Source organism: Cervus canadensis, chromosome 10 (assembly GCF_019320065.1).
Source record: "Cervus canadensis isolate Bull #8, Minnesota chromosome 10, ASM1932006v1, whole genome shotgun sequence".
NCBI lineage: Eukaryota > Metazoa > Chordata > Mammalia > Artiodactyla > Cervidae > Cervus > Cervus canadensis.
The window spans coordinates 71499725-71527098 of record NC_057395.1 but is presented as its reverse complement, the minus strand read 5'-3'; the positions used below and the strand labels follow the sequence as shown (position 1 = coordinate 71527098).

Below are 27374 nucleotides of genomic sequence, written 5' to 3'. Positions count from 1 at the left end.
TGGGGACTGGGGTGAGTGGTGGGGCGGGGATGTGGGAAGAACTTGGCCACCAGCCCCTCCAACCCTGCCTATCCTGGGGCGCTGCCTGCAGCAAAGACTTGGTCCCATAGGGTCCTCCTGGCCCGCCAGAAGCCTGACAAAGCAGCCGGCACTTGGGGCAGGTTTCCCAACGTGTGACACCCTGCTGGGTCCTAAGCCTCCCGCCCTGGCAAGCAGAACATTCTAGTCAGATTCCCAGGACCTGCTGTTTGGCCATGTCCTTGCTGTAGGGCCTCGGGCAACACAGTTAACCTCTCTGAGCCTCTAATTCCTGATCCAGGAAGTGAGGATGATGACACCTCCGGCCCTCCGGCCCTCCGCAGTCGCAGGGCCCCAGGGGACAGCTTGCCCAGGGGTAAGGCTTCCCCTCTGCAGGTCCCAGCTCTCTTCTGGCCCAGAGAGAAGGTCCCCAAGCCCCTCTGGAATGGACTCCCTTGGGGCCAGTTTCAGAGTATGATTTGGAAAATTTCCAGTCACATACGGCCAGGGGGTGCATTCGTATTCCTTCAGGTCCTGCTTGGTTTATGTCTCATTATTCGGCCAAGTAAGGAAACACTGGTGCTCCCCACAGAAGGAAATACGGGAGCAGACAAAGGATTGCACGCAAAGGGCTTGAGGAGCCTTAACACACAGGTGACCTGGGGAAGCCTGGAGGCCAGGCCTTCAAGGACAGGTGAAAGCCTTGGTTCCTCCTCCCTCACCCGGGCTGGGCATCTGTCTCCCAGGAGATTTAAGCAAGCAGATGCTCTGGGGCCTTCAGCACCTGTAACCTCTGTAACCTAGTGAGTCCGCTGGACTGACCACGCCTTGTAAGACTTGCAGGGGAAGCTGCTCATTGCAGGGCCTACTAGAAGGTTCCTTGGCCACTCACTGTAGCCTGCACTCCACCAGGAGGGCTTCGCTGAGTTGCAGCTAGCAGTACTCCTTCCTCAAGTCCCCTTCTTAACGGTCTGTCACCTGGGCAGACAGATGCCAAGACGCCCAGATAACCTCAGGGATTTCAAATCGGATGCGGGTGGGAGCAGGCAGTAGAGGGCCTGGGTGGGTGGATGAGCCGCTACACTGAGGTCGAGGGAGGCAGAAAACAGTCCAGCAGGCAGACGCAGAGGCCTGGCAGCCAGTCCCCTGGCTGCAGGCCCGGCATGGCAGCTGGATGTGTTGGTCAGTGAACAGCCACCAACCAGGCACCCCTGATATGAACCAAACACTGCCAGGCCCCAAGAGGTCAGGACGTGGATCCCAGAGGATCTCTGGGCTCTGTGGGATCGTGGAGGTGGCCAGAGAAGGCGCCTCCCCCATCTGGGAGGGCGATGAAATCAGAGGAGACTTCTCAGCAGAGCAGTCTGGGCTACAGAACAAAGAGGAACAGCCAGACTGGCACGGGGAGGCCAGGAAGGACCAGACAGGGAGAGTGCACGGAGGCCCACTGGGGATTTTCAAGAAATGGAAGTCCCTTCCTCGGCTGGATCAGAGGCACAGGGGAGAAAGATGGGCCCGGAGGCTGGAGGAGAGCAGGTTCAGACCCGCGGAGGCTCCAGAGCCTGGGGAGATCGGGCCGCAGGACGAGGGAGGGCTGACCACAGATGGATAGGATGGTGTGAGGATGGAGGGGGAGGCTCCTGGGGCAGCCAGGACTGGGTGAAGGACGTTCTAGCAGAGGAAACTGGGAGATGAAGGGGGCCGGGGGATGAACTGGAAGAAGCACGGTGGGACGGGGGCTATAGATGAATCCTGCTGGCAGCTGTCTGGGAGGAAGGCTGCGGTGAGGGCGGGCCAGGGAGGCCCGGGCAGAGGCTGCTGTGCTGCTGGGAGCGGCCTGAGCCCGGTGGTGGCCGTGGGGACAGAGAGGAGCAGAGGGACTGGGAGGGATGGCGGAGGGGAACCGACGGGGCCTGTGGATGGGCAGGGAGGCTGAGGGGCAAGGGAAGCGCTGGGATGCCTGGCCAGAGGGCATGAGGATGGCCTGAGATGCTGGCACCCTCCCACCTGGGGACTGGCTGCCCTCCGCCACTGACCCTGGGCTGGGGGCCCGATTTAAAGGCAGTTTCTTCTCTGAGAAAGAGGGGGCAGCCTGGGACTTAAGAGGCCGGCCCTGGAGCCCAGAAGAGGGTCTCCTGCCCCAGGTGCTCGAACCCAAGTGTGCCCGTGGGTTCCGACCTGCGCCCTCGAGGGCCAGCTCGCCCATGTCACCAGCCAGCTTCCGCACGCTCACGGCCTCGGAGTCTCCCTGGATGTCAGGGACCGCGTTCCGGCGGCCCGTCCGGTCACAGGAGATGAAGTCCGAGTAGGAGGACTCGACCTCCATCATGCCTGTCGCATCGCTCTTCAGGCCTGTGGAGGCAAGGGCAGGAGGGCAGAGGTGAGCCCAGGCGTACCCTGCAGAGAAGACCCAGCACTGGCGGCTTCTGACAAAATGACAACTGCTGCCTTGCTCATGGACCATAAAACAGAAAGCACAGGAAACTGCAAAGAACAAATGAAGTCGTGCATAATTTTATACCCCCAGCTACCACTACCATTTTAAAGGACATCTTTTTTTTCCTCTAAAGTTCATGATAACCCTCTACACGCTTATCAACACCGCGTACCAGGCACTGGCCAGGGGCCACAGATGCAGCAATGAACAAGTCAGCCCCAGTCCCTGCCCTCAGGGAGCTTACAGTCTGTTGGGTCATTTAGGGTAATTAAGTTCTAACAGCTAAGTAACAGCCACGGTGCTCGGGGTTTGCAGGGAGAAAGCAGCGTGCCAGAGGAACAACCAGGGCCTGACCAAGGCTGGGGGACAGGAGGTGATATTTTAGCTGAGATTCCAGGAGGGATAGGTAGAGGAGGAGTCTGGGATTGCAGGGAAGTGCAAAGGCTCTGCGGAGGGAAGGCATGGTGGGTGTTAGAAATGCAAGGGCCGTGGCACTGAGACGCCCAGGACCCCGCTGAGCTGGGCAGGGGCCTATTCGCATCTGCAGCTGCTCCCTCAGGACGATCAGATCAGCATTTCCAAAGATGACTCTGGCCCCTGGAGTGAGCAGGCCCAAAAGGAGGCCAGTTACGGTATGAGAAAGATGGTGGGTGAAGGAAGGAGGTGGTGATGGTCAGACAGATTCTAGATGTGATCTGGTGGATCAATCACCAGGACTTGACATGCAGCTGATGTTTCTGATGTGAATAATGCAGGTGGACAGAGGATGGCTTGTGAGACACCGGGTGGGCGGGGAAGAAAGACAGGTAATTAGGCTTTATTACTACAGTCAAAGTGAAAGAGGTAGTGGCTCAGTCATGTCAGACTCTTTGTGACCCCATGGACTGGAGCTTGCCAGGCTCCTCTGTCCATGGGATTCTCCAGCAAGAATACAGGAGTGGACAATCATTCCCTTCTTCAGGGGATCTTCCCAACCCCAGAATTGAACCTGGGTCTCCTACATTGCAGGTGGATTCTTTACTGTCTGAGCCAGCAGAGAAAGAAACCCTGTTGTTACAGAGACGGTTACAGAGATGGTTGTCAATGCCCTGCTGGTTGACTTTACAGCTGAGAGAGAGGAGAGCCACATATATAAAGAACCACATGTGTATGAAAAAAGACCTGGAGATCATACTATAGTATGCTGTCTTTTATAGTTTACTGTTTGAAACTCCCTAAAGCATGTCATGAAGGTTCTCTATAGATGATTTTTGTACACGTGCTTGGGTATATCATAATATATTTGAAGAGTCCCCTAGACATGAACACAACCCTGGTGGCTCAGACAGTTAAGCGTCTGACTGCAACACAGGAGACCCAGGTTTGATCCCTGGGTCAGGAAGATCCCCTGGAGAAGGGCATGGCAACCCACTCCACTGTTCTTGCCTGGAGAATCCCATGGACAGAGGAGCCTGGCGGGCTCCAGTCCACGCAGTTGCAAAGAGTCAGAAACAACTTAGCGACTAAACAACAACAAATAGGCAACACTAGGTCTTTATGTAAATATTTCAGCCTGTGTCTAGCTATTTCTTTAGAGTACATTCCTAGAAGTAGAATTGCTAAGCTAAAGGGAAGGGTGAAATAATGTTTAAGACACAATATTTTGACACATTTGCCTTCCTGAATGACATAATGGTATTTATAATAACAGAAAAAGATGAGTAAATAAAACTCATAAGTTCAGTTCTGTTCCTATTTATATTCCCACCAGCAGCCTGTAAGACTGTCCATTTATCTGCACCCTTGTCAAGAATGGATACTGCTATTATATATATATTTTAAAAGGTTAATCTGCTAGGGGAATAGGAGATCTCCCTTTGAGCACCAATGATTTTCTGAAGGCAATCAAATCACACAGTCACCACAGGGATTCTGGCCACTGGGCAGACCCTGAGTTAGGAAGCAGGGGTGGGGGGGTGGTGTCTAAGACACTGGCCTGACCATAGGAGTTCACAGTACTCTAGTTGAGATGGGCCCAGCAAATCCCAGTTCCAGACATATGAAGGCAAATGCCAACACTCTTCATAGTGTGAGGATGTTTACTGTACGCGGTCAGTGACAGGGAAGCTCCCAAATGTCCCTGAAAAGGCTAGGCATTGCATGAATTATAGAGTATTCAAAAAATAACCTATACTGGGTGGACACATACTGATGGCAAAGTGTCAGAGATAAACTATTAGCTGAAAAATCCAGGGACATTCCTGGTGGTCCAGGGGTTAAGACTCAGCCTTCTGAAGCACGGGGTGTGGGTTAGACCCCTGGTCCGGGAGCTAAGATTCCCACATGCCTCATGGCCAAAAAGCCAAAACATACAACAGAAACAATATTGTAACAAATTCAACGAAGACTTTAAAAATGATCCACCTCAAAAAAAAATATTAAAAAAAGAGAAAAATGCAGATTGCAACACCTTAAAGAAAACTCAGTTTCAGCTCATACAACTCAACAACACCAAAAGAAAAACAACCCATTCGAAAAATGGGCAGAAGACCTACACCGACATTTCCCCAAAGAAGACATGCAGAGAGCCAACAGACACATGAAAAGATGCTCAAAATCACTAATTATTAGAGAACTGCAAATCAGAACTACGAGGTACCACCTCACAGAGGGTATGGAGAAAAAGGAACCCTCCTACACTGTTGGTGGGAATGTAACTTGGTTCAGCCACTGTGGAAAACAGTATGGAGGTTCCTCAGAAAACTGACATGATCCAGCAATCCCGCTCCTAGGCATATATCCAGACAAAACTCCAATTCAAAAAGATGCATGAATTCCTATGTTCATAGCAGCACTGCTCACAACAGTCAAGATGTTGGAGACAAACTACATGTCCATTGACAGGTGAATGGATAAAGGTGTGGTACATACTCACAATGGAATACTGGTCACCCATAAAAATGAATGAAATAATGCCATTTGCAGCAACATGGATGCAACCAGAGATGATCATAGTAACTGAAGTGAGTCAGGAAGGCAAATACTATGTTTGCTATCACTTATATGTAGAATCTAAAATATGACACACATGAACCTACCTACAAAACAGAAGCAGAAACAGAGAACAGAGCAGTGGTGGCCAAGGGGAGGGGGCTGGGAGGGACAGAGTGGAAGGCTGGGGTTAGCAGATACAAGCTTTTATACATACAATGGATAAACCAGGTCCCACTGTATAGCACAGAGAACTATATTCAATATCCTGTGATTAACCATAATGGAAAAGAATATTAAAAAACAATGTATATGTGCATGTGTATGTATAACTGAATCACTCTGCTATATAGAAATAATTAACAAAATATTGTACATCAACCACACTTCAATTTAAAAAAAAAGAAAAGAAAGAAAGATAACCCAGTTTCTGTGGAGAACAGAGAGATACAAGAAAAACACCTTGCCGAATGTGGTACTTTATGACGAAGAGGAACTTCCACGCCTAAGACTAAATTTTTTATAACGGAAGGAATTTGTATAAGCCCAAGTCATTGTGCAATGCTTTCAGAAAGTAACCGACATTGGCAGGAAGCTCCCGGAAAGCGCCCAGGGTGGGGCTCAGTAAGTGGTGTGTGTGTGTGTGTGTGTGTGAGTGAGAGAGAGAAAAAGAGAGAAAAGAGGGACTGGCCAGTATGGAGGTCTGCACCCACATCTCCCCACAACCCCAAGCTGAGAAGAGACACCTGGAGAATGAATGAGGAGGAGACAGGGAGGCATCCCGTAGTAGGAAGAGTAAAGAAAAAGACACGTGACCTGTCCTGCTGTCAGACCTTGAGCAAGATTGCCCCCTCTGGGCCTCCAGGTCTGTGAAACAGAATGAAGGCTGGGCCAGAATTCCAAGGCAATCCCTGCAGCTCCAGCAGGGGGCGCACCAAGCCAATTTTTCTAAGCTGCCTTGAAAGAAAGAAGTTGCCCTAGTGTTGCTGGCTGCTTCTTGGCCAAAAAAAAAAAAAAAAGAAAACTAACTCCAGACTCTGAATCTGCCAAGAGATGGTTCTTCCGTAGGTCATGGAAGGTTCACTCCTACACTCTCCCTCTGGGGAAACTGCTCAAAGCTTCAGAACTGGGGAGTGGCCTGTGGTAATAACAGTAATAACAGAATAAAATTTATAATGATAGGTCTAACCATAATAGTAAAAGCAACAGTAATCAAGTCATTATGTTTCCTGTACCTCGCTTACTAAATTTCCACAGCGGCCTCTGAGGTCTGTGAGGTGAGTTTATCACCACGACCTGGGAAGGTCTGTTTCAGGTGCCAGAGGGAGGGAGACCCTGGGCAGGCCACACCAGCTCCCAAGCCCCGGCTCCTCAGGGCTTTTCCCCCAACTAGGATGTGGGCTCCACGAGAACCAGTATTTCTGTCTGGGTTGTCACCAGGCCAGGCCAAAAGGCCTAACCCCAGCAGCTGAAAAATATGCTCTGGCTGCTCTGTCTTCAGCTTCTCGCCCAGGGCCTGGCAAATAGTAGGTGCTCAGGAAACACTTGTCTGATTAAATCTGAGTCTGTCCATCGCTCTATCTCCTCTCCAGCCCTCTTTCCCTGCCTGTGGGAACCAGTGGGAAAGGCCTCTGTTGGCCGTAGACGGCTCTGCTGATGTTCCTGTCCAGGGTCTCCAGCATCTGACACTGTGGGACGGATGGAGTTACAGGCTCCATCGGAAAGGCCAGCGTCCTGCTCAACTGGCACCCTGGGGTTTTGGCTCCTGCCCTTGCCCAGCTGACCTTACAAGCTGCCCAGAGCAGGAGGCCAACCTCCCTGGCTCAGAGAGGGAAGTGTGCCCAGCTCAAAGGCCGATCCTGGAAGACGCCAACCGCCACGAGTGTGCTCCGGCTGCCTCCCCGCTTCCATCTCCGCAGGGATAGGTCTAGGGAACATACTATTTTCATTTTTATGCAATATTTGTATATTTTCCCTTCACTCTCTGCTCTTAAAAGTCAACAGCAAGTGGGGAAATATGAGCAACCATCCTCAGAGTTGGAAGCTGCATCTGCAAACGGTCATTCTCAGACTCTGTTAACGACAGCATCAATGCCAGAAACTCTCTGAGGAGTGACCTGACACGATACACCAAGAAACCTCAACTTTTCTCATACCCTTGAGCCAGTAAGTCAGCAAGCTGACATGTGAGAACAGTCCCTGGCTGTATCAGCTTGCACTGCTCCTGGGGGTAAAACACAGCATCTTTCCATGTGTACTTCCTTTTCTTTGAACTGTACTCAAATCCTTTTGTCCACTTTTCTATTAGATGGTAGCATTCCCACTGATTTGTGGGAGTTCTTTATATATTGAGACAATCAGTCTTTTACATTAAGAAGCATTACAAGTATTTTTTGGTTTTTGTTCTCTGATTTTATTTCTCTGCGTGCACACTTTTTTTTTTTTTCCTATTCATGTAGTCAAACTGATCCATATTTTACTGCATGGTTTTCGGGTTCTGGATCATACTTAGAAATGTCTTCCCTACTCCAAGATTAGTGAAGAATTCTCTCTTGCTTATTTCTTGTACTTTCGTGGCTTTATTTTTCATATTTAAATCTTCGATTGAGCTCGAGTTTGCTATGAGGTATGAGGTAGGGAATCTACCTTAATTTTTCCCACTTGTCTCAAAACATCTTGTGGAATCATCAAATTGAAACGGCTCCCTGAGCTCACAGAGACAAACTTCTCATTAATAGCTGGGGGAAAGTGAGGTTCAGAAAGGGAAAGTGACTCACCCAAAGTTCTTGATGCAGCCATCTGACCTCCTAGTCCAGAGCTCTTTCTCTCATGCCTTGCTGCACCCCTGGGGGTCATGGTGCCCAGTGATACAACCCATCTCTTGAGGGCGTGTGGTTGCCAGGAGGCCTCCAGCACCAGTATGCAGCCCACGTCCCTGTTTATGAGCTCAGAGACCTTGGACAACTGCCTCCATTTCTCAGGATCCCAGTGTCCTCCCCAGCCACACAGGGATAACAGTAACACCTACTGCTTAGGGGGCTGTTGTGAAGTCAACGGGACAGTGTGCTCAAAAAGAGTCTGATAAGATGCGAGCAAGGGAAGAGGCTCACAATAAGTCATTACCACGGTCCATTCTCACTGGGTGACTTATCAGTAAAACTGTCCTACTGACGCTTTCTTTCAGCTTCTCTGTTTTCACTCTGTGTTTAGTGATGCACAGAAGCCAAAACTCACACTTCCTGCTTTTGTGCTTCACGGTGCTGAGTGAATTAAGTTCCACAAAAGTGACGCCCTGGCTGACATGTGGACTGCTGCATCTGATAGACACACAGATACTGATAGACACACAGAGGTGAAGCCCAATGAATATTTCATAAATGAGTGAATAATAGAAAACGGTCTAGATTCCAGAGCAGAGCAAAGACTATGCAGCTTTGCCTTATAACAGGGGCCAGAGGTCTGGCTCAGTCTCCTCACAGCAGGGTGACCACCCGCCACCACTCCCCGACCCCTGGGACCTTCCCTCTCTCCCAGCTTCCTCTCCCTCCATCAGAATAATCAGGTTGAAATATGGTCCCTAAATGTCTTCCAGTCCTGAAATTTCATTCACTTAATCATTCAGTGTTTACTGAGTACTTTTTATATGCCAGGCACTACACCAGGTATGGGGTATGCATTGGAGCCAAAAAGATATTTACAATGTGATAACAGAAAAGGGCACCAGAAATCAAAGCTACAATGAGATGTCACCTCATGTCGGTCAGAATGGCCATCATCAAAAAGCCTACAAATAATAAATAATGGAGAGGGTATGGAGAAAAGGGAACCCTCCTATTCTGTTGGTGTGAATGTAAATTGATACAGCTTGGAGAATAGTAGGGAGTTGCCATGTGACTCCTGGACATATATCTGGAGAAACTTCTAACTTGAAAAGATACAAGCACCCTAAAGTTCAGAGCAGCACTATTTACAACAGGCAAGACATGGAAGCAACCTACATGTCCATCAACAGATGAAGATGTGGTATGTGTATATACATGTACACACATATATATATATAATGGAATATTTCTCAGTCATAAAAAAGAATGAAATAATGCCATTTGCAGCAACATGGATGAACCTAGAGATTATCACACTAAGTGATATAAGTCAGGCAAGAGAAAGACACATACAATATGATATCACTTATATGTGAATCTAAACTAATGGTACAAATAAACTCATTTATAAGGCAGAAATAGACTCACAGACACTCACAGACATAGAAAAAAGACTTAGGGTTTCCAAAGGGAGAAGGGGAGGGAGGAATAAATTTGGAATTTGGAATTAACAGGTACATACTATACTATACATATGATAGATAACCAGCAAGGACCTATATTAGACAAGGAACTATATTCAGTATCCTGTAATATCCTATAATGGGAAAGAATCTGAAAAAGAATATATATCTGTGTGCATATATATATACATGAGACTGAAGATATATATAGATATATAGATATATAGATATATAGATATATAGATATATATATATGAGACTGAATCGCTCTGCTATACACCTGTAACACTGTAACTCAACTATACTTTAATTAATAAAAGAGAGAGGGGCATTAACAAATAAACAAATCTATCATCAGGGACTGTGGTAAGTGTTGTGGAGGAAGAGAACAGGTTTCTCTGTGTGGGGGCGGTTCAGTTCAACACTGTATGGTCAGGAAAGGCCTCCTTAAAGATGTGATCCTGCACTGAGGTCCACAGGAAAGTCAGAGAGAGGGTGATTTAGGCAGAGTCAACAGCCAATCTGGGAATAAGCGATCTACCGTCTTCTATCTCAGCTTGAGCCCTGAGCAGTGCTCATGCCTGACGCTCTTCTGCTCCTCCCCATCTTTGGGAGGTTTGGGGGCCTTCCTTGGGGTGAAGGTTTTGGCCCTGAAAAGGAAGAGGCTTTGGGCTCACCTTCCCAGACCCTTGGCGGCCTGGGGCCAGAGGCTGCGCGCTCGCAGGTGCTTGCCCAGGTGCTGTCTGGTTTCCCCACGGGAAGCCGTCTTCTCCCTTTGGTTGTTATTCTCCCCCCAGCTCTGTAAACTGAAGAGGCCCCAGCCTTTGCCAAGAGCTACACAGTCTGTTCCAACTCTGCAGCTATTAGTCCTCATAGCTCAGGCAGATTCCATGACAGCGCCAAATTGTTTTCCAAATATACCAGAAAGGTCATTTCCTGTTTTTTTTCTTTTTAAAAAATTAAGTATTTGCAGAGACCGTACAAATAAGAAAGCAGACCCTTCTGCAGTGGACACGGAGCAGACAGTGGGACTTAGTCCCCTGGGACAGGCCTCCTCAGGGGTGAACATGCTTTCTAAGGCTCCTCTGAGGGAAAGCAAGGGCTGTGGAAACCTGATGGAAATACCAGGGCCTGCCGAGCTGGCATTCCTCAAATTCAGAGGAAGCGGCTTTTCTCTGTGATGAGAAGCCAGACCCAGAGAAGCACTGAGGCAGGCAAAAAAAAAAAAAAAGGCCAGGGCCCCAGACTGAGTGCATTCCCAGAACCTGGGAAAGGGCAGGGCAGTGGTTCTGAGAATGTGCCTCTGTCTGCTGGGGACCAGCCCCGAGCTCTACCTAGTCTCTGAGGGACACACCAGGGCGGAGTCTCCAGAGAGGAACCCTCCTACCAGGGCAGCACCTGATGCCCCCAGGGGCCCCAAGCCACGCGGCCGGGGGGCAGGCGGTGGAGAGACCTGCTTTGGGAGGGAAGGGGGGCGGTGCTGACTCACAGAGGTCTCCACGGACGCCCTTCTCCTCAGGCCACTCTCCGTGGGGGGCCTGCAGACCCCACACCCTCTGGGCCTCCCTCCAGCCTCACGGGCCACTTCTTAACCTGGTCCGTGCAGGCGCCTCTCTGTCAGGGACCTCCACGTGAGAGGCCCCCACCCTAGCACCAAGCCCCCTTCTGCCCCTAAGAGTCCGTGTGGATGGCTCCCCAGGCCTCTCTTCAGAGCTCTAGAATGGGCAGTCTAACCGCCTACTCCGCCCTTCCCCTGAACGTCTCACCAGCATTTCCAACTTCACGTGTCCGGTCACAAGCCTGCTCCCCCCAGCCACCCCCCAGGTCAGTGACGGAACCAGATGTCGAGGCTGCTCAAGCTGGAAACCTGGGGCCGTCCCAGGGGAACGGAGTATTCTCCTTCTTCACTCCCGGTCCGGTCTGTCACCGGGTCCGGTCGCTTCTCCTTGCATAACTGAGCCTGAATGGGCCCCCTCTCCCGTCCACCTCCCGCTCTCCATCACTGCTCACGTGCGCCCCTAGCGGCGGCATCGCCTCACCACCTCGCTGCTCCCCGCTTGCCCTCGACCCAAGGTCTGCGCTCGCCACGAGGGCCAGGGCAAGGTACGCGCCTCAGACACTGGGTCCCGTGGTTCCCCCGCTTCATCCGGCCTTGGTTGCTATAGCTTTTCACATCTGGCCAAGTCCAAGCTCTCTACACCAGCCCCTGACATCCCGCACTGACCCGGCCCCGCCTTCTGTGAGCTTTTGTCTCGTTTCCACCTTCTTCGCAGCCCATTCGGGTCTTTAATTCCTCATACTAGCTCTTCCGGACTTCAGGGCCTTCATGAGACAGCGTGCTCTGCCTGGAACGTTCTCTGTCACTTTTCTTTTTATAGAGCCTCTTAAATGGATTCCTGACCCTGCCTTTTTAGGCACTCCTGCTCTGGGACCCTGACACGGGGCCCTGCAGGTCGTGAGTTCCCATGCTCACCCAGCTGCATGTGGGCTGAACACCTGGAATCCTGCGAGATACGGTGACTCGGCAAGGGCCTGGGGTCGCTCAGCTGCTGTCCCTAGAGCTGCGCACCTCAATGGTCACAGAATCCTCTTCTGTAAAATGGGGGTGTGCCAACTGCCCGGAAAGGAGCTCGTAGGGAATAATCAGAGCTGGCAATTACGAAGTCCTGACTGCCTGCCACACTGCTAAGCATCTTACAGGCATCTCACTTAATCTGACAGCAACTCTCTGGGGTAGGAAGCATTACTACTTCTGTCCTACACAGGAGGAAGCTGAGGTACTGAGAGGCTAAGTACTTGCCCAAGGTCATACCATCCTCTGAGTGTGGAGGAGGAGGGAGCCTGTACTATTGGGACAGGAAGCACAGAAATGAGCATCAGGCCTGGCAGGCAGTAAGGATTCATTGAAAACCGTCTACTTCCCTTTCTCCCCTTTTTTCTCCTCTATCCCCCACCTCATAACAAGGCATTTCTGAAGGAAGGACAAGAAAGCAATGAAGTCCTAGGAAACCATTTTACAATGCTGGCGAAAGCATATACCCAGATGCACTTTACCCAGGCTTAAGCAAAATCTGTTGAGAATGTTTGATTGTAAATGTAAAATCTTACGAACCTATTCAGTGATGTTGAATTGATTCTTTGAACTCTGCCACAACAAATTCTAATTTTTGTCATCTAACTTTGGTGAACAAGTATTGGGGGTACACATTTAGAAAACCCTCGCCCACTCTGCCACTGTGTCTCCCCCTACGGCTAGGCAGTGTCAGCACTTCATGGAGGGCTGGGGTTGGGCTTTTGGGATGGTGATACAAGCTCTTCAATCCACGGGAGTCTGGCTTCTACGGAGCCTTGGGAAAGAAGCAGAATATAGCCCAACAATATTACTGCTTGGAGACTGAGTCTCCCTGGGTCTCCTGTGGTTTGCACATTATCTGTACTTGGTGAGGGCTCTGCTAAAACACAAGGTTCCCAGAGGCCAGCAGTCCCGGCTGGAACGTGGAAGGAGGACCGGAAGGTGAAGTGAGATCACTTCCCAGCAGGCTGGCCAGAGCTCCAGTGGCTGGACTGAGCTCCGGCTCTGCCGATGCCAGGATGGGGGCCTTTGGGCCAGGTTCTTGTCTCTCCAACCTTGGGGGTCTCAAGGGTAGAAGGAAGGGGTAAGCTGGGCATCCCTGTGGTGTTTTTGAAACACATCTACAAGTTCTTTGACATTTCTCTTGTCAAGAGGCGGAGTGTAATTTGTATCCTTGTAAATGAGCTGGTTGTCGTGACTTGCCTCTAACTAACAAGAGTACAAGTGAAGTGATGACGTGTGACTTCCAAGATGGGGTCAGAAAAAGTGTCACAGCTGCCATCTGGCTCTCTCTTGGGACACTTGTCTTAGGAGCTTTGAGCTGCGTGTAGGAAATCTGAGGCTGCCACGTTTTGGGGAAGCCCAAACCAGTCATATGGAAAGGTCCTGGGGTGGCCACGGAGGGAGATACAGCAGGCGGCCCCAAGCCGGCTCCTCAAGGCTCCAACACCAGCCACCACCTGCAACTGCCTGGGAGGTTCAAGCCAGAAGTGTCCAGCTGGGCGGCTCCCAAATTCCTGACCCACAGGAAAGAGCATGGAAGCTAACACGTCACTGCCGTCGTTTTAAACCACTGAATACTGGCAGTGGAGTGTTACGTGGCAGTGGATAAACAGGGTGAGTTCTAACGTGACTTCCAGCTAGGGGTCCCTCTACAGTACCTCTAAAAGTCTACAGAAAACATGCCCCAAAGCCATGGTGGAGAATGAAAAGAAGCAAGATATAATCTCTACAATATGAATTCATTCATCTATTCATGTAACGAAATATTACTGATCACTCAGTGTGTACCAGGCTTGGGACCAGGTGCCACAGATACAAAAGCAGTGAGACACCAGGGGCCCTGGAGGGACAGTCAAGGTCTACTTAGGGAGGTTAACTCAAACACCATAATTCTTAACCAGGGATGAGGGGCAGGGGTGCACATACCAGAATTCCAAAATCACTGGTGAACCACAGCTTCAAACTATCCCTTCTGCCTCCCCTGGGGAATCTGACAGTGATCCAGAGGCGGATGCAGTGTGTGTGTTGTCGCTGATGACCACTGCCCACATCAGCCTCTGTTCCTGATGGAAGGTGTCATGGCCCACACACGTGATGAGAGAGGAGAGACTTTAGGGACTGATTCTGTATAGGAATCTTTTAAAACTTTAAGAAAAAAAAAAAAAACTTTAAGAATCTTTGAAAAGCTTGGTTGCTAGGAGCTGTAACAATAAGATGTACAAGGCAGAGTGGGCTCAGAAACCAGCCACTTATACACAGTCACTAACTTTAAAGAAATAACCCCCTCCACTCCTTTATACTTACTGCTCACTGGGCACCCAGGATTCAGCAAGGAATAGAACAGTCTCTGCCCTCAGGAAGCTCACGCTCTGTTGGAGTGACTCATACTCACGAGCAAACAGAACAACCATCAGGGGCAACAGTGCCTCAGAGAAAACTGCAAGAGGGCAAGGGGCAGGGGTTCTCTCAGAGCAGACGGGGAGCCCCTCTGGGGGAGGGACATGGGTGCAGAGCCTTGGGGGGGATACCCAGGTAAGTGTGCCAGGCAGAGGGAACAGCGTGCAAGAGGTGGGGCCCCCCTGGTGTCCAGCAAGAGGACAAGGAGGCCGCGGGGCTGGTGCGCAGCGAGTGGGGGAGAGAGAAGGCTGAGGGTGGCTGGGGCCTTGCAGGGCCTTGGAGGATAAGAGCTGACCTGGAGTTTTGCTCCGATTTTGACTTCACCCTTTCAGGGCCATTCCCAGACGAATGCTTTAATGCTCCCTTCCATGCCAGTTCTCAGGGTCCCCTCCCCACACCCCCACACCCCAAGTGGACGGGAAGTTAGGCCTGAGGGCGTCTCATCACACACCCCTCACAGGCACAGACACTATTGAGCCAAAAGCAGGGCCAGCTGCGGTGGCGGAGGGCCTCCGGTCTTCAGCTAAAGGAGAGACAAGGGTTCTCATTCCATTCCTCCTGTCTCTGGAGAGAAGCAAAGCTCAGAATCCACACAGCACAACACTGGAGAGGACCGAGGCAACAAGAGAACCTGGCAGAGTCACATGTCTCCAAGCCAGGGACCGTCCGACCTGAGTAGCTGCTACTGCTGCTGCTAAGTCGCTTTAGTCTTGTCTGACTCTGTGTGACCCCATAGACGGCAGCCTGCCAGGCTCCCCCATCCCTGGGATTCTCCAGGCAAGAACACTGGAGTGGGTTGCCATTTCCTTCTCCAATGACCTGAGCAGAGACATAGGAAAAGACCCTGATGCTGGGCAAGATTGAGGGCAGGAGGAGAAGGGGGCCACAGAGGATGAGATGGTTGGATGGCATCACTGACTCGATGGACATGAGTTTGAGCAAGTTCCAGACAGGGAAGCCTGGCATGCAGCAGTCCATGGGGCTGCACAGAGTCAGACACAACAGTGACTCAACAACATCAGGTTCTCCTGTGCCTTTGGCCCAGAGTCTGCACAAGATTCCAGTCCCTCGGTTCAGTACCCCAGCCCTCAGCCCCCTACCTCCAGGCATAGGGTCTTGAGGGGACGGCCAGCCCCCAGGGCCCAGTGACCCCTTCCCTGACCCAGCAGAAGATAAGGGCTTCCTGCTTTGCTGTCCCAGGTGTCCCATATCTGCCCATATGTGCCCACCTGTCCCATATCTGCCTTCCCCACTGGCTTCAGGAGGACAGGCATCCCTTCTGGTCACTATCCCCGCCACATAGCACAGTGTGTGACGCATGGAAGATGCTCAGTAAATGCATCCATAAGAACGCGCTAATGAACAAACAAAATAAGCAATGAACATGTGCACTCTCAAGCCAGTGATGAAAACAACCACCCGAGCCCTGGTCCCTGACCCAACAAATAACAAAGGGAATAATAAACTAAAAATGGTACTATTTACAGGGTATACGTGCTATGCGTCGGGTATGGTCAAGAAGTGCTTCTCGGTAGCCCTGTACAATTAGGCCCCTTTTACACACGGCGAGGATGTATGGGAACCCACCCCGCCCTGCACGCCCAGGTGCCTGGCTCCTAAGCCCAAGGCCTCAAAGGTGGTGGCTCCCTTTGGCTCGGGGAAGCAGAGGACAGGTGAGTTGAAAGGGGCTGAAACAGCAGGAAGGACTGAGGTTCCTGGAGAAGGAGAAGGAGGTTCCCCTTGGTCTTCCTTGAGACCTTCTTTCCACCTAGTCACCTGACCTTCGAGGGCTCTGCTCCAGCTCTGAGAATCACAGGATGCTCCTTCTCTCCTTGAGGGACCCCGTCAACACCTACAGAGTATGCACTCTTCCCAGCACTGGGACTGAAGCTACCTTGGGAGGCCCTGCGTTACTGAACCCTCACAATGGACAGCCCATGGCTCGGAGAAGTCGTATGAGTCCCCTGAGGTCCTCCGACCAGTTACTGACCGAATCAGGCCTTGAACCTGGGTTTCCTCCACCCCGATTCCGAGCGCCTTCTCTAGGATGGTGCATTCTGGGGATGGCTCTGTATCGAGGGGGTGGACACGGCATCTGTCTCATCCTTAACAGAGGACTGTTCTGTCACCAGACTCCCTGCCCCTCTGGCTGGTCTCAGCGCAAATGACCCCGGCCCCCTGGGCCCAGGAAGGCCAGGCGCTGTACTGACCGGGATGAGGAGTGTGCGGAGGGACTGACCGAGCGCCCACACTGTGCCCGCAGCACAGCACCCAGGAAATGCTTTCGGAAGGAACGAGTGAGGCAGGAGAGACACACAGTGGATCCGCCAACCTGAAAGAGTCCAAGAGAGCGTGTGTGGTACGCACGCAACCTCCACGCGCCTGACGAGGTCCTGCCCTGAATCTCAGAGTGATGGGCAACAAGTGTAGGGCCCCTTCATTTAGACAGCTAGAGCCAGGCAGAGAGAGAAAGTGAGCCGGGGACTCCGGCGACAGGAAAGAGATCCCATGGCCGAACCGCCGCTGGTTCTGACGCCACTGGAGACCATCATCGTCTTACAGCTGCTCGCTGAGAAAAGCCCACTCGACAGGTGATGCTGAGAAGTGGAAATGACTCAGAGAAACTTGTCTCTTGTCAGTCCTAAATTTGAGCATATCAAAGATAAGCTCGTAGCTTCTTTAGCTAATAAAACCATTTATAAAATACATTAGAGTCAAATTTCATTTGTCTAATTATTCCTCAGGGAATGACTCACTCCAGATCACCAAGATTCCCACACTGTTACTCTTTTAAGCATCAGAACCTTCTGTGGAGACAGAAAGCAGACTGGTGGTTGCCTGGGACTGGGGAGGCTGGGGGGCTTGGGAGGGTGATGAGTTCAGAATGTGGGGTTTCTTCTGGGGGGAATGAAAAGGTTCTAAAATGATCACGGTGACAGATATGCAACTCTGAAATATACTGTAGGCCAATGAATTGTATATACTTTAAATGGGTGAACTGTGTGGCATGTTAATTATCTCAGTAAAGTTGTACCAAAAAAAAAAAACCTGTATCTGAATTAAAATGGAGAGAGACTCTTCTCAGGCACTGCACTAATGCATTAGCGTATTACCCACTAACCTTTTCTTAATGATTTAAGATCAGTGCTGTGTGCATAGTTTTTAGTATCTTGTATAACGTGGCAATCTTCTCAGTATTATAAGATACAGAGTGATTTGACCTACTCTGCAGAATGCACTGTTTTTTTCTAAAATCGGTGAATTTACTTTCACCATAAGGCTTGGTGGTTAACCTCATGTACTTGGGTCATGTACCACTTACTGACTGTGTGACCCCTGGTGAATTACAAGATTTTTCTGTGTTTCAGTTTCTCCACACGTAAAATAAGAGCTTCAACCTACATGGGAAGTTGTGATGATCAAATAAGATAGGGTGTACAAAGCCTGAGCATACAGAAAGAGCACTGTTCCCACTGCTGTAACTCCCCTCTGAGCCATAGACTCAGAAACCAGAAAACCCCCAAAGTGTGCTCAGTGAGATGAAGCAGGGGCTGGGGTGCAATTTTGTGATTAGACTTTGGGACATGCCATCAGATGGCTGTAAGCTCCAGCGATATTAGCTAGTTTGTCCCAGTTCACCCCTAAACAGAAAAACCTAGATGAGGTCGCCCAAGATATCCTGGCATAAGGAAGGCTGGTGCCTAAGGAGACCCGGGACCCCGAAACACTTGGGGCTCTCTCTTGACCATGTGTGCGTGCTCAGTCGCTAAGTCGTATCCGACTCTTTGCAACCCCAGGCACTGGAGCCCGCCAGGCTCCTCTGTCCATGGGATTTCCCGGGCAAGAATGCTGGAGTGGATTGCCACTTCCTTCTCCAGGGGATCTTCCCAAATCAGGGATTGAACCCACGTCTCCTGCATTAGCAGGTGGATTCTTTACCACTGAGCCACCAGGGAAGCCCCTCTCTAGACCACTGATTCTTAACATACAGAGGTCACAGACACATCTGAGAATCCGAAGAAAGCTATAGATATTTAGCCTAGGAGAGTGTGTGTGTGTATATATACAAAACTGTACCCATGTTTACAGGAAAATCTTGAATCCCAGAAGAAGCCTGTTTAAATAGGTTGGCTCTAAACCTCACATAACCCTAGCATCCTCAAGGTTCAGTGGCTAGGTCCCAGTGCTCCCACAGCAACTGGAACAGAAGGCCCTCTGACCCTGGCCAGATAAACAGTCCTGGGAGCTGGCTGCCGCATCCGAGTCACTGCAAACATCTGCATCCAGGGGCTTCCCGGCGTCATCGAGTCAGAACAGGACACAAGCCTGGTGGCTTGGGAAGCTGCTACAGGGCAAGGCCCAAATGCCTTGCTGATAAGCAGCTGGGGAGTTTCAGACCCAGGGCAGCTGCCTGCCAGATAAGATCCTTTCTCTGCCAACAGAAGAGGAATCTTAGGAGTGGTGCTAGAGGCAGGCCAGGCCATGAGAGGGAAATCGAAGGAGCTGGAAATCCCCCAAACTCCCAGGACTACTAGGACTTGGACAGTGAAATAAAAAATGGAGATTCTGCCCAAATGCAAGAAGATGGAGCTGGAAAGGGGTAGAAAAGTTGGGGGCAAGGGAGGTGGGTGGGCCACGGATCAGAGGCTGTTAAAAAATGTTTAGATACCATAAAGATACGAACACTGACCCAAGCAGCCATACTTCCAGGCAGAGGATCTATGAACTGCATTCTTCTTCCAGCTGGAAGGGACCCGCACCATCTCTCCTCATCAGATCACTGGGCTGTACTTGCTTCTTTGGGCTTGGTTTTGCCTGCTTTTGCTTCTGTACCACAGTATTAAAATCCCCATCATGTGCCCTGGTCTTTATGAAAATACTTTTACAACAAACAACTGGTAGATGGGGAAGTTGGCATCGCACCCAGATTTGCTAATAACTCCTGCGTATGATTCCATCTGCTTAAGTAGATGGTTGAAGAAACCCATTCTCTTGTAAGCCACCGAGGTAAATTGTCTTTCTGATTCTCTATAGCATCAGAGAAACGGTGTAAATGGAATCATGACTGAAACTGCAGCGCAATTTTACGTAACTTCTGAAAAGGGCCATCCTGCCTTTCCCTCACGGGACACCAAGTCCTCTCTGATTTCATTTGGAAGCGATTCCTTTTCCTTCTTCAAACGGAAGTAAAAGTATTCAGGCAAACACTCGTGATGCTACAGCAGAGTGGTACGAACAATGGGACTACCCACCTGGTTTAGTTTCTTTTTCCTGCTCGCATCTCTTCAGATTTTCCACTGTTGACTAATCAATGTGGAAATTCTAAGGAACCAGAAGAAAAACAAAAATTAGAGCCAGACATCCCCTAGGGCTGTAAACTGAAGCAATCTTTTACGAATACAAGTTAACAATATCTATCAGTCTATTAACTGTGTACATCCTTTGGCTCACTCAAACCTCTGAAAATTTATCCTATAAATAGGTTCACATAAGTTTAAAAAAAAAATGTCCAGTAAAACATATTGTGTAAAAGTAAAAAAAAAAAAAAAGAGGAAACAAGTTACTAGGAAAAAGAGTTAAATTATGATATCAACGCAGGGAGGAACTATACAGCCACTACAAACAGCAGGGGAGATTTTGTTGTACTGACATGGGAAAATGTACATACTCTGGTGTTTAAAAAAGTGTAAAATTGTATATACTACTATCTGTTTAGTTAAAAATGAACATGACTGTTTATCCTTAGAAAAAAAGTACAGCATTTGTGTATATACACACTTTTGTATCTATATTAGAAAAAGGCAAACAGCAAACCAAAAACAGCAGCTCCCCCTGGGACTCAGAAACCGAGGGGAGAGGAATGAAAGGCTTTCAATTTTTACATGAACTGTTTCTGTTGCAGCTGAAAACTTTCATTAGAGGCACATACATCTTTCATAGTCATTATACATGCTATTTAAATGCTAAAGTATCAAGAGTAAGGGCAAAAGACATTTTTGGACAAAGACTAAGCAAGTTTACCATTGACAGACTCCAAAACATTCTCCAGTAGAAGAGAAAATGAACACAGAGTATCAGTGTGATTTTAGGATCAACAGTGAGCAAAAGCAGTAAGAATATGGGTACATTTAAACAAGTACTGACTGAGTGAAACAAAGCTAAACGAGGAGATAAAAACAAACTTGACAGTATTTGACAATGATAACATGTAAGATGGAACTGAAATCAGAAATAAATATTCCAAGGTCCTTGATTATTCAGGACAAAGAAATGCTATTTTATTTTAGATAACTCATCCATGATGTATACTGAAATTTTAAAAACAACAAAATATAGAAATAGAACGCATGAGTCCAAACCAGTTAGTATGCTCCTGGGTAGAAAAGTCTAGTTATCCCAAAATGCCATCCTTACCAAATTACTATATAATCTTAATTAAATTCCAATAAGAATACCAATAGGTTTCTTGGATGGGGGAATGAAAAAAATTACTTTAAAGTTCATATGGAATCAGTTCAGTTCAGTTCAGTTGCTCAGTCGTATCCAACTCTTTGCGACCCCATGAATCGCAGCACGCCAGGCCTCCCTGTCCATCACCAACTCCCGAAGTCTACCCAAACCCATGTACATTGAGTCGGTGATGTCATCCAGCCATCTCATCCTCTGTCGTCCCCTTCTCCTCCTGCACCCAATCCTTCCCAGCATTAGGGTTTTTTCCAATGAGTCAACTCCTCGCATGAGGTGACCAAATTAAGTATTCAAGAAAATTAGCCAAGGACTAAAGAAAATTATAAAAGGTAAACAGAGGATTTGTCTTAAAATTTTAAAAAGTTACTATAAAGACATAATAATAAAAAGATACAGAATTAACACAAGAATAGACAAATAGGTTGTGGGCTAGAATACCAAGTTCAGAAACACACCATAAAGGAACTTATTAATGACAAAGATGGGTTTAAATACAAAACAGAAAAGATGGTATATTTAATAAATGCTGCTGGCCTATCTAGAACAAAGTCTGATCATTACTCCTCACTATGCACAAACATAAATTCCAAAGGGATTAAAGGTTCAGGATTAAATTAATGAAAGCCATATAAGTATTAGAAGAACATTTATTAAAATATTTATGTAACTTTGAGGTGGGGAAATTATTCCTAAACAAGGCAAGAAATTCAGGTACTATGAAGAGCAATACGGAAACAAATTCATAAATAATAGATTAGGAAAAATATTTGCAACACATATGGGATCTTTAATACATAAACACATTAAGAGCTCCTACATGTGCCTGAGAAAAGGCAAACAATTCATAGGAAAATGGGCAAAGGAAATTCACAGATGAGGAAAGTGAAAAGATCACTTAACATGCAACAATGCTCAATCTCACTAAAGAATATACAAAAGTAAGATGCCATTTCCCCATCAGCTTGGTCACAAATAAAACAAGAGAGATGGAGGGAGAGATGGACAGAAGAGAGAGTTCCTAATGCTGGTAAAGACTTAGGGAAATGGAAGTGCTCACATGTGGCTGGGGAGAACGTAAACTATTAGAACTCTTTGTAAAGTAGGATTATATTATCAACCAAGATATCAAGTATGAATACCTTTTAACCCAGCAATACTATTTTTGAAAATATAATCTATAAAAGTAAAAGCACCAGTGAAGAAAGATATGTACATGAAGATATTTAATGCAACAAGATTTTTAATAAGAAAAAATGGTAGTAACTCGAGTATCTGCCAAAGGAGAACTGGTTGAATATATTGTGGTACCTCTAGATCTATAGCCCTGAAGTTATTTAAGCGTGAACTGGATTTGTACCTACACAGGATGCATTATTTAGTGGGAAAAATAAACTGTAAAATAACAAAGCACAATCCCACTTCTGACAAAACACAATAACCACATACATATACAAAATATCCATCTACACGGGAGCTCGGAGAAAGGTATGGAAGGATGTACACCAAACTAACTACCCTGGTTATCTCAGAAGGATGGAAATGGGGAGCAGGAGGAGAGGAGAGATTATAAACTTTCTCTGTATACATCTTCAAATTGTTCAGTTAGTTACAATGAGCACATGCATCTCCAGGGGAAATCAATGAAGCAAGCAAAAACAACAACAAAGAAATAACCACACGAGCGCAGAGCCATACAGCACAGCGAACTATGTCACACGCCACCCGTTCATCTTTACATGGCACGGTTAACTGTACTTCCTCTCACTTTTGTTTTTTTGGCCAAATAGAACCGGTCTTCCAACCTATCATTTTAACAGCTGGAAGACAATTTATCTAAAAAACATTTTTTTGGGGCCATGCTCTGAGGCATGTCGTCTCTTAGTTCCTTGATCAAGGATCAAACCCGCGCCCTGGGCATTGGAAGCGCCCAGTTTTTACCACTGGACAGCAGGGGAATCCCCTGGAAGACATTTTTAAAAGCTTCATGAGATGGGGAAAAGGTGCACTTTTTCCCCTAAGCATTTATGTGTTTTATTTTACTTAAAAAAAAAAAAGCTCCCCTTTTAAAAATCCACTGCCCTGCTCAGGTGGTGGGGCTGGTTCCGCACCGTTGACTGTTTTCTGTGGCTCCCTGCCCCCAGTTACCTTCCTCCCCAAACCCAAATAAATGCACTCCCGGGCGCCTGTGTCTGCCGGGAACCAGGGCCCAGTAAACCGCAGCGGCTGTGCTCACAAGGCTGTCGTGGCCTCCAAGCAGATTCTCTGGCTTCGATATCAAATGGGTCCCGGAATCCAGAGAAGTGAAATGGATTGTTCTGTGACCCATTCTGACGGAAGCAGAAAGGAAGGAGATGGTTTATTCCAATGGATGAAGTGAAAGAGGAAAGAAGAACAGCACTCACAAGCAGCTCTGGAGGGCGAGCCCCCTATGTGGACTCTGCCGCTTCCGGGTTACCTGGAAGGGTCCAGTCTGCCTTTTCCTGGTGCCGGGCTTTGCTTTTAGCTTAATTTTATTTCATTTCACTAATAAGAAATCTTTCACTGAAATAATAATGATACCGCATGTGTCTATAAGACTTCGTACTTTACAAAGCACTTTAAAATACTTTATCTTTTTCGATCTTCACAATGACCTGGGATCAGATCAGCATCATCCTCCTTTGGAGATGAAAATGAGGCCCAGAGAAGTTAAGGATCTTTTAAGGTCACACAGCATGTTGGTGACAGAATGGCAACACAAACTCTGTTCTCCAAACCCAAGTCCAGTCGGGAGCTCACATTTGAAATCAGAGAGAAAGGGAACTAACAGGCAAGCCAATGAATGAAAACACTGGCTCTTGGGAATACCAGACTTTTCCTGCCCCTTTTGAAAAAATTAGAGACCAAGAGGACTATTCTATGCCACCTCAGGGATAAATTTTGCTCATATACTGGAATCCAGCTGCTGAAGAAGAGAAGGAAAATCCTTCCTGGGTCCCGTCCGCGTTGCCTCCATCTTCTCTCTTGCCTTCCCCTCTAGGCTTTAGCCCCACCGGCCTCCTTTCAGTTTCCCCAACATTCCTGCCTCCGCCCTTTCACCGGTGTTCCCCTCTCTATCTGGAACAGTCTTTCCCAGAACGCAGCACCCTTGCGCCCCAGCCCCCTGCTCCCGCCTTAGCTCTCAGCATAACCGACTCCTCATCTGGGTTCAAACACCACCTCTCGCGGCAGACCTGCCCTGACCACACACTCCTCTGCACCCCTCACTCGTCCTGGGTGTTTCACAACACCACTGTCAGTCCTGGACGCTACAGGTGAGGAGGGGTCATGGCTGTTCTGTGCAGCGCTCTCCAACTATCAACTCGCCCAGTGCCTAGCGGATATTAGGTGCTCAATAAATACTGGCTGGATACGTGAAAGAGTTCCTGAAATGAATCGAACGCTCGGCTTAAATGCTGCTCTGTCAGGCTTCCATAGCACTAGCCCTCTCTTGGGGCACGTGATCACACATGTTAAGAGTTTTTCTTCCTATCAGGCTGGGAGCTACTTACAAGTCTCACTTACCCTGGTATTGCCAACAGCACCTTGCCCCTAATGCTGAAAACACAAGGGTTCTTAATGATGGGTGCAGTCACACATCCATACAGGAAAATACGAAGGAAAGCTGGGGTCCTTAACCGACGGCAGACCTGGTTTCTCCCCCCGCCAAGGGGAGAGCAACAGAGAACCTGAGCACCTCTGAGATACACAAACAGGGACTCTGCCCGGGGAGAGAGTAAAATGAGCTCAACTCCCGATGCAGCGGGTGTGCGCCTAAGAAGGGGATGGGGGCAAAACCACGGATTGCGAATGGGAACTCACACAGGTGAAAACTTCCCGGTGGCTAACTGTAAATGCGGATCGGAGACCTAAAAGATTCATGCTCTTTGACCTCACCATGTCTTATTTAAAACTCAGAGAACTGAAATTACTGGGTGATGATTTCAGTATGTTTTTCTATACTGTCTAGCTTTTCCTTTCCATGGGGGTGGTTTAGTCGCAAAGTTGTGTCCCACTCTTGCAACCCCATGGACTGTACCTGCTGGGCCCCTCTGTGCATGGGATTTCCCAGGCAAGAATAATAGAGTGGGTTGCCATTTCCTTCTCCAGGGGATCTTCACAACCCAGGGATTGAACCCATGTCTCCTGCATTGTAGGAAGTCTCCTACGTTGCAGGCAGATTCTTTACCGGCTGAGCCACTGGATCTAGCTTATCCTTCCATGAAGGTATTCTAACTTTGTAATCCGGAAAAAAAAAAAAGCCATAATAAATGTTGTAAAAACAAACCAACAGAAAGCCTAGTGGTGATTTTAGACGACAGAATCACCCATCCCGAGGATTCCGTGTCCTCTAAGTTGGGGCCGTTGCATTTTCGTGACGAGTTCCTTTCTATCCTCTGAAACCCTGGGGGATAGGAAGGTGCTGGGGGTGAAGGCTTCACCAGGAGCGGCTCTCATTTCTCCTTAAGGCAAGGGGTGGCACAGCTCTGGGCGTCAGGAAGTGGAGGGGAGCGTGGGGGTAATCAACCCAGCTCAGGACCAGGACCTCCTCCACCTGCTGCTGATCCGCCATAATTATTCACTCATCTGCCTGTCCTCACGATGCTCTGAGAACTGCACCAGACTGTCTCCGCATCAGCCTGTTCCTTGAGCCTCGAGCTCAGGGCCCACCAGCCCTCAGCACGGTTCCCTGACTGGCAGGGCCCACAGCCATACAGTACTAAACAAAATAACAGACCCAGGTCCCCGGGACATAGTAAGAATGCATTAGCAACCAAATGCTTCATTATTCGAGTGCCCTGAAGGTCCATTATCCAGTTCGGAAGAGCCAAGTTGAAGGACAGCAATTTCTTGGAAGATGAGAGACTACATTTACAGTTAGGAGATGCTGGCCTCCTCCGGTCAGAGCGGATGCGTTTATTATCATCGGCAATTCAGAATCACTTAGCGCGGCAGCTGAGTGCAACTCCCAAAGAAACCATTCTTTGAAGGGGCAGTACTTAAAAGTTTTCATGAGGCGTTTCTGAAAGATTTCCAGGAGGTAGTGAGCTCAGCCTTGGGTCCTGATTGATGACTTGTTTCCGAGAACCTTAGACTTTCCACGTCTGTCTCCACTTAGGAATCACTCCTGGCCGCTCGTGAAAGCCTGGTGGAGTGGACTGGGGGAGTTCAGCTGCCCGTTGTGCTCAGAAAGGAACGCCTGCCACCAGCTTTTCCCTTTGGTCGCTGGGTGGACCGGGGACCTCTGGTGTCAGGAAAAAGCACCCACTTCAGCTTCTGGCCTCAGCACTTCAGTGGGTGACAGGAAATGGTGCTGGGGCTCGGGTTAAAGAGCCAGCATGGCGGCCCCAGGGCCATCTTGGCGGGTGTGTGTGTGTGTGTGTGTGTGTGTGTGTGTGTGTGTGTGTGGGGGTGTGTGTGTGTGTGTGTGTGTGTGTGTGTGAAGACTGAGGAATTCAGAGATGACTTCCGGCTCTTCACACAAATGCCATCCTGGGACTGAGGGGCCAGGGGATGCCAGCTCACATCCTAGGATGTCAGCTAACATTCTCTTTCTGGAAACCATAAAGCGGCTAATCCTGAGCACATATTACTAAGTCAACTAAGCGTGTTGTGAGCTTTAAGCTGCTTTGTCCTCATGACACCCCTGCCTGCCTGCTAAGTTGCTTCAGTTGTGTCCGACTCTCTGCGACCCCGTGGACTGTAGCCTGCCAGGCGCCTCTGTCCATGGGCTTCTCTAGGCAACAATACTGGCGTGGGTAGCCATTCCCTTCTCCAGGGGATCTTCCCTGGAGACCCAGGGATCGAACCCCCATCTCCTGCACTGCAGGCAAATTCTTCACTGCTGAGCCTCCAGGGAAGCCCCGGCACCCCCTGAGGTAGGTAAAATTGTGACCCCACATTTCTGAGAAAAGAAGGGGGGTGGGGAGGAATCTCTCCGAGATGGCTCAACCTCTCATGGAACCCTAGACTGTCTAAGATGACAGACAGGCACTGGGGACACCAGTCAGCCCGGGGGCCACAAATACAAGTGCCCACAGGGGCCAAGCGCCAGGCAGGAGCCTAGAGAGCACCAGACAGACCAGGCAAGCATTCACATTCAACAAAAATAAAACGCAAACCAGGTACCTTCCTTCCACGGTATCACCTCCTCCTCACCACCAGCCTAGGAGAGGGACGGACTTTTTAAGCAGCTCAAGTGTCGG

General features: G+C 48.9%; 1 protein-coding gene across 4 annotated transcripts in view; it reads right to left on the bottom strand.

Moving 5' to 3' along the window:
- Positions 1-27374, bottom strand: part of PKIG (cAMP-dependent protein kinase inhibitor gamma) — a 76740-nt gene that overhangs the window by 1986 nt on the left and 47380 nt on the right. For all 4 annotated transcript variants that reach the window (XM_043478920.1, XM_043478922.1, XM_043478921.1 and 1 more), the window contains exons 2-3: positions 19935-20004; positions 2197-2370 (exon numbers count right to left, since the gene is read on the bottom strand). In XM_043478920.1, the coding sequence (XP_043334855.1) occupies positions 2197-2347 (151 nt within the window). In that variant the 5' untranslated portion in view covers positions 2348-2370; positions 19935-20004. The remainder of the gene's footprint in view (positions 1-2196; positions 2371-19934; positions 20005-27374) is intronic.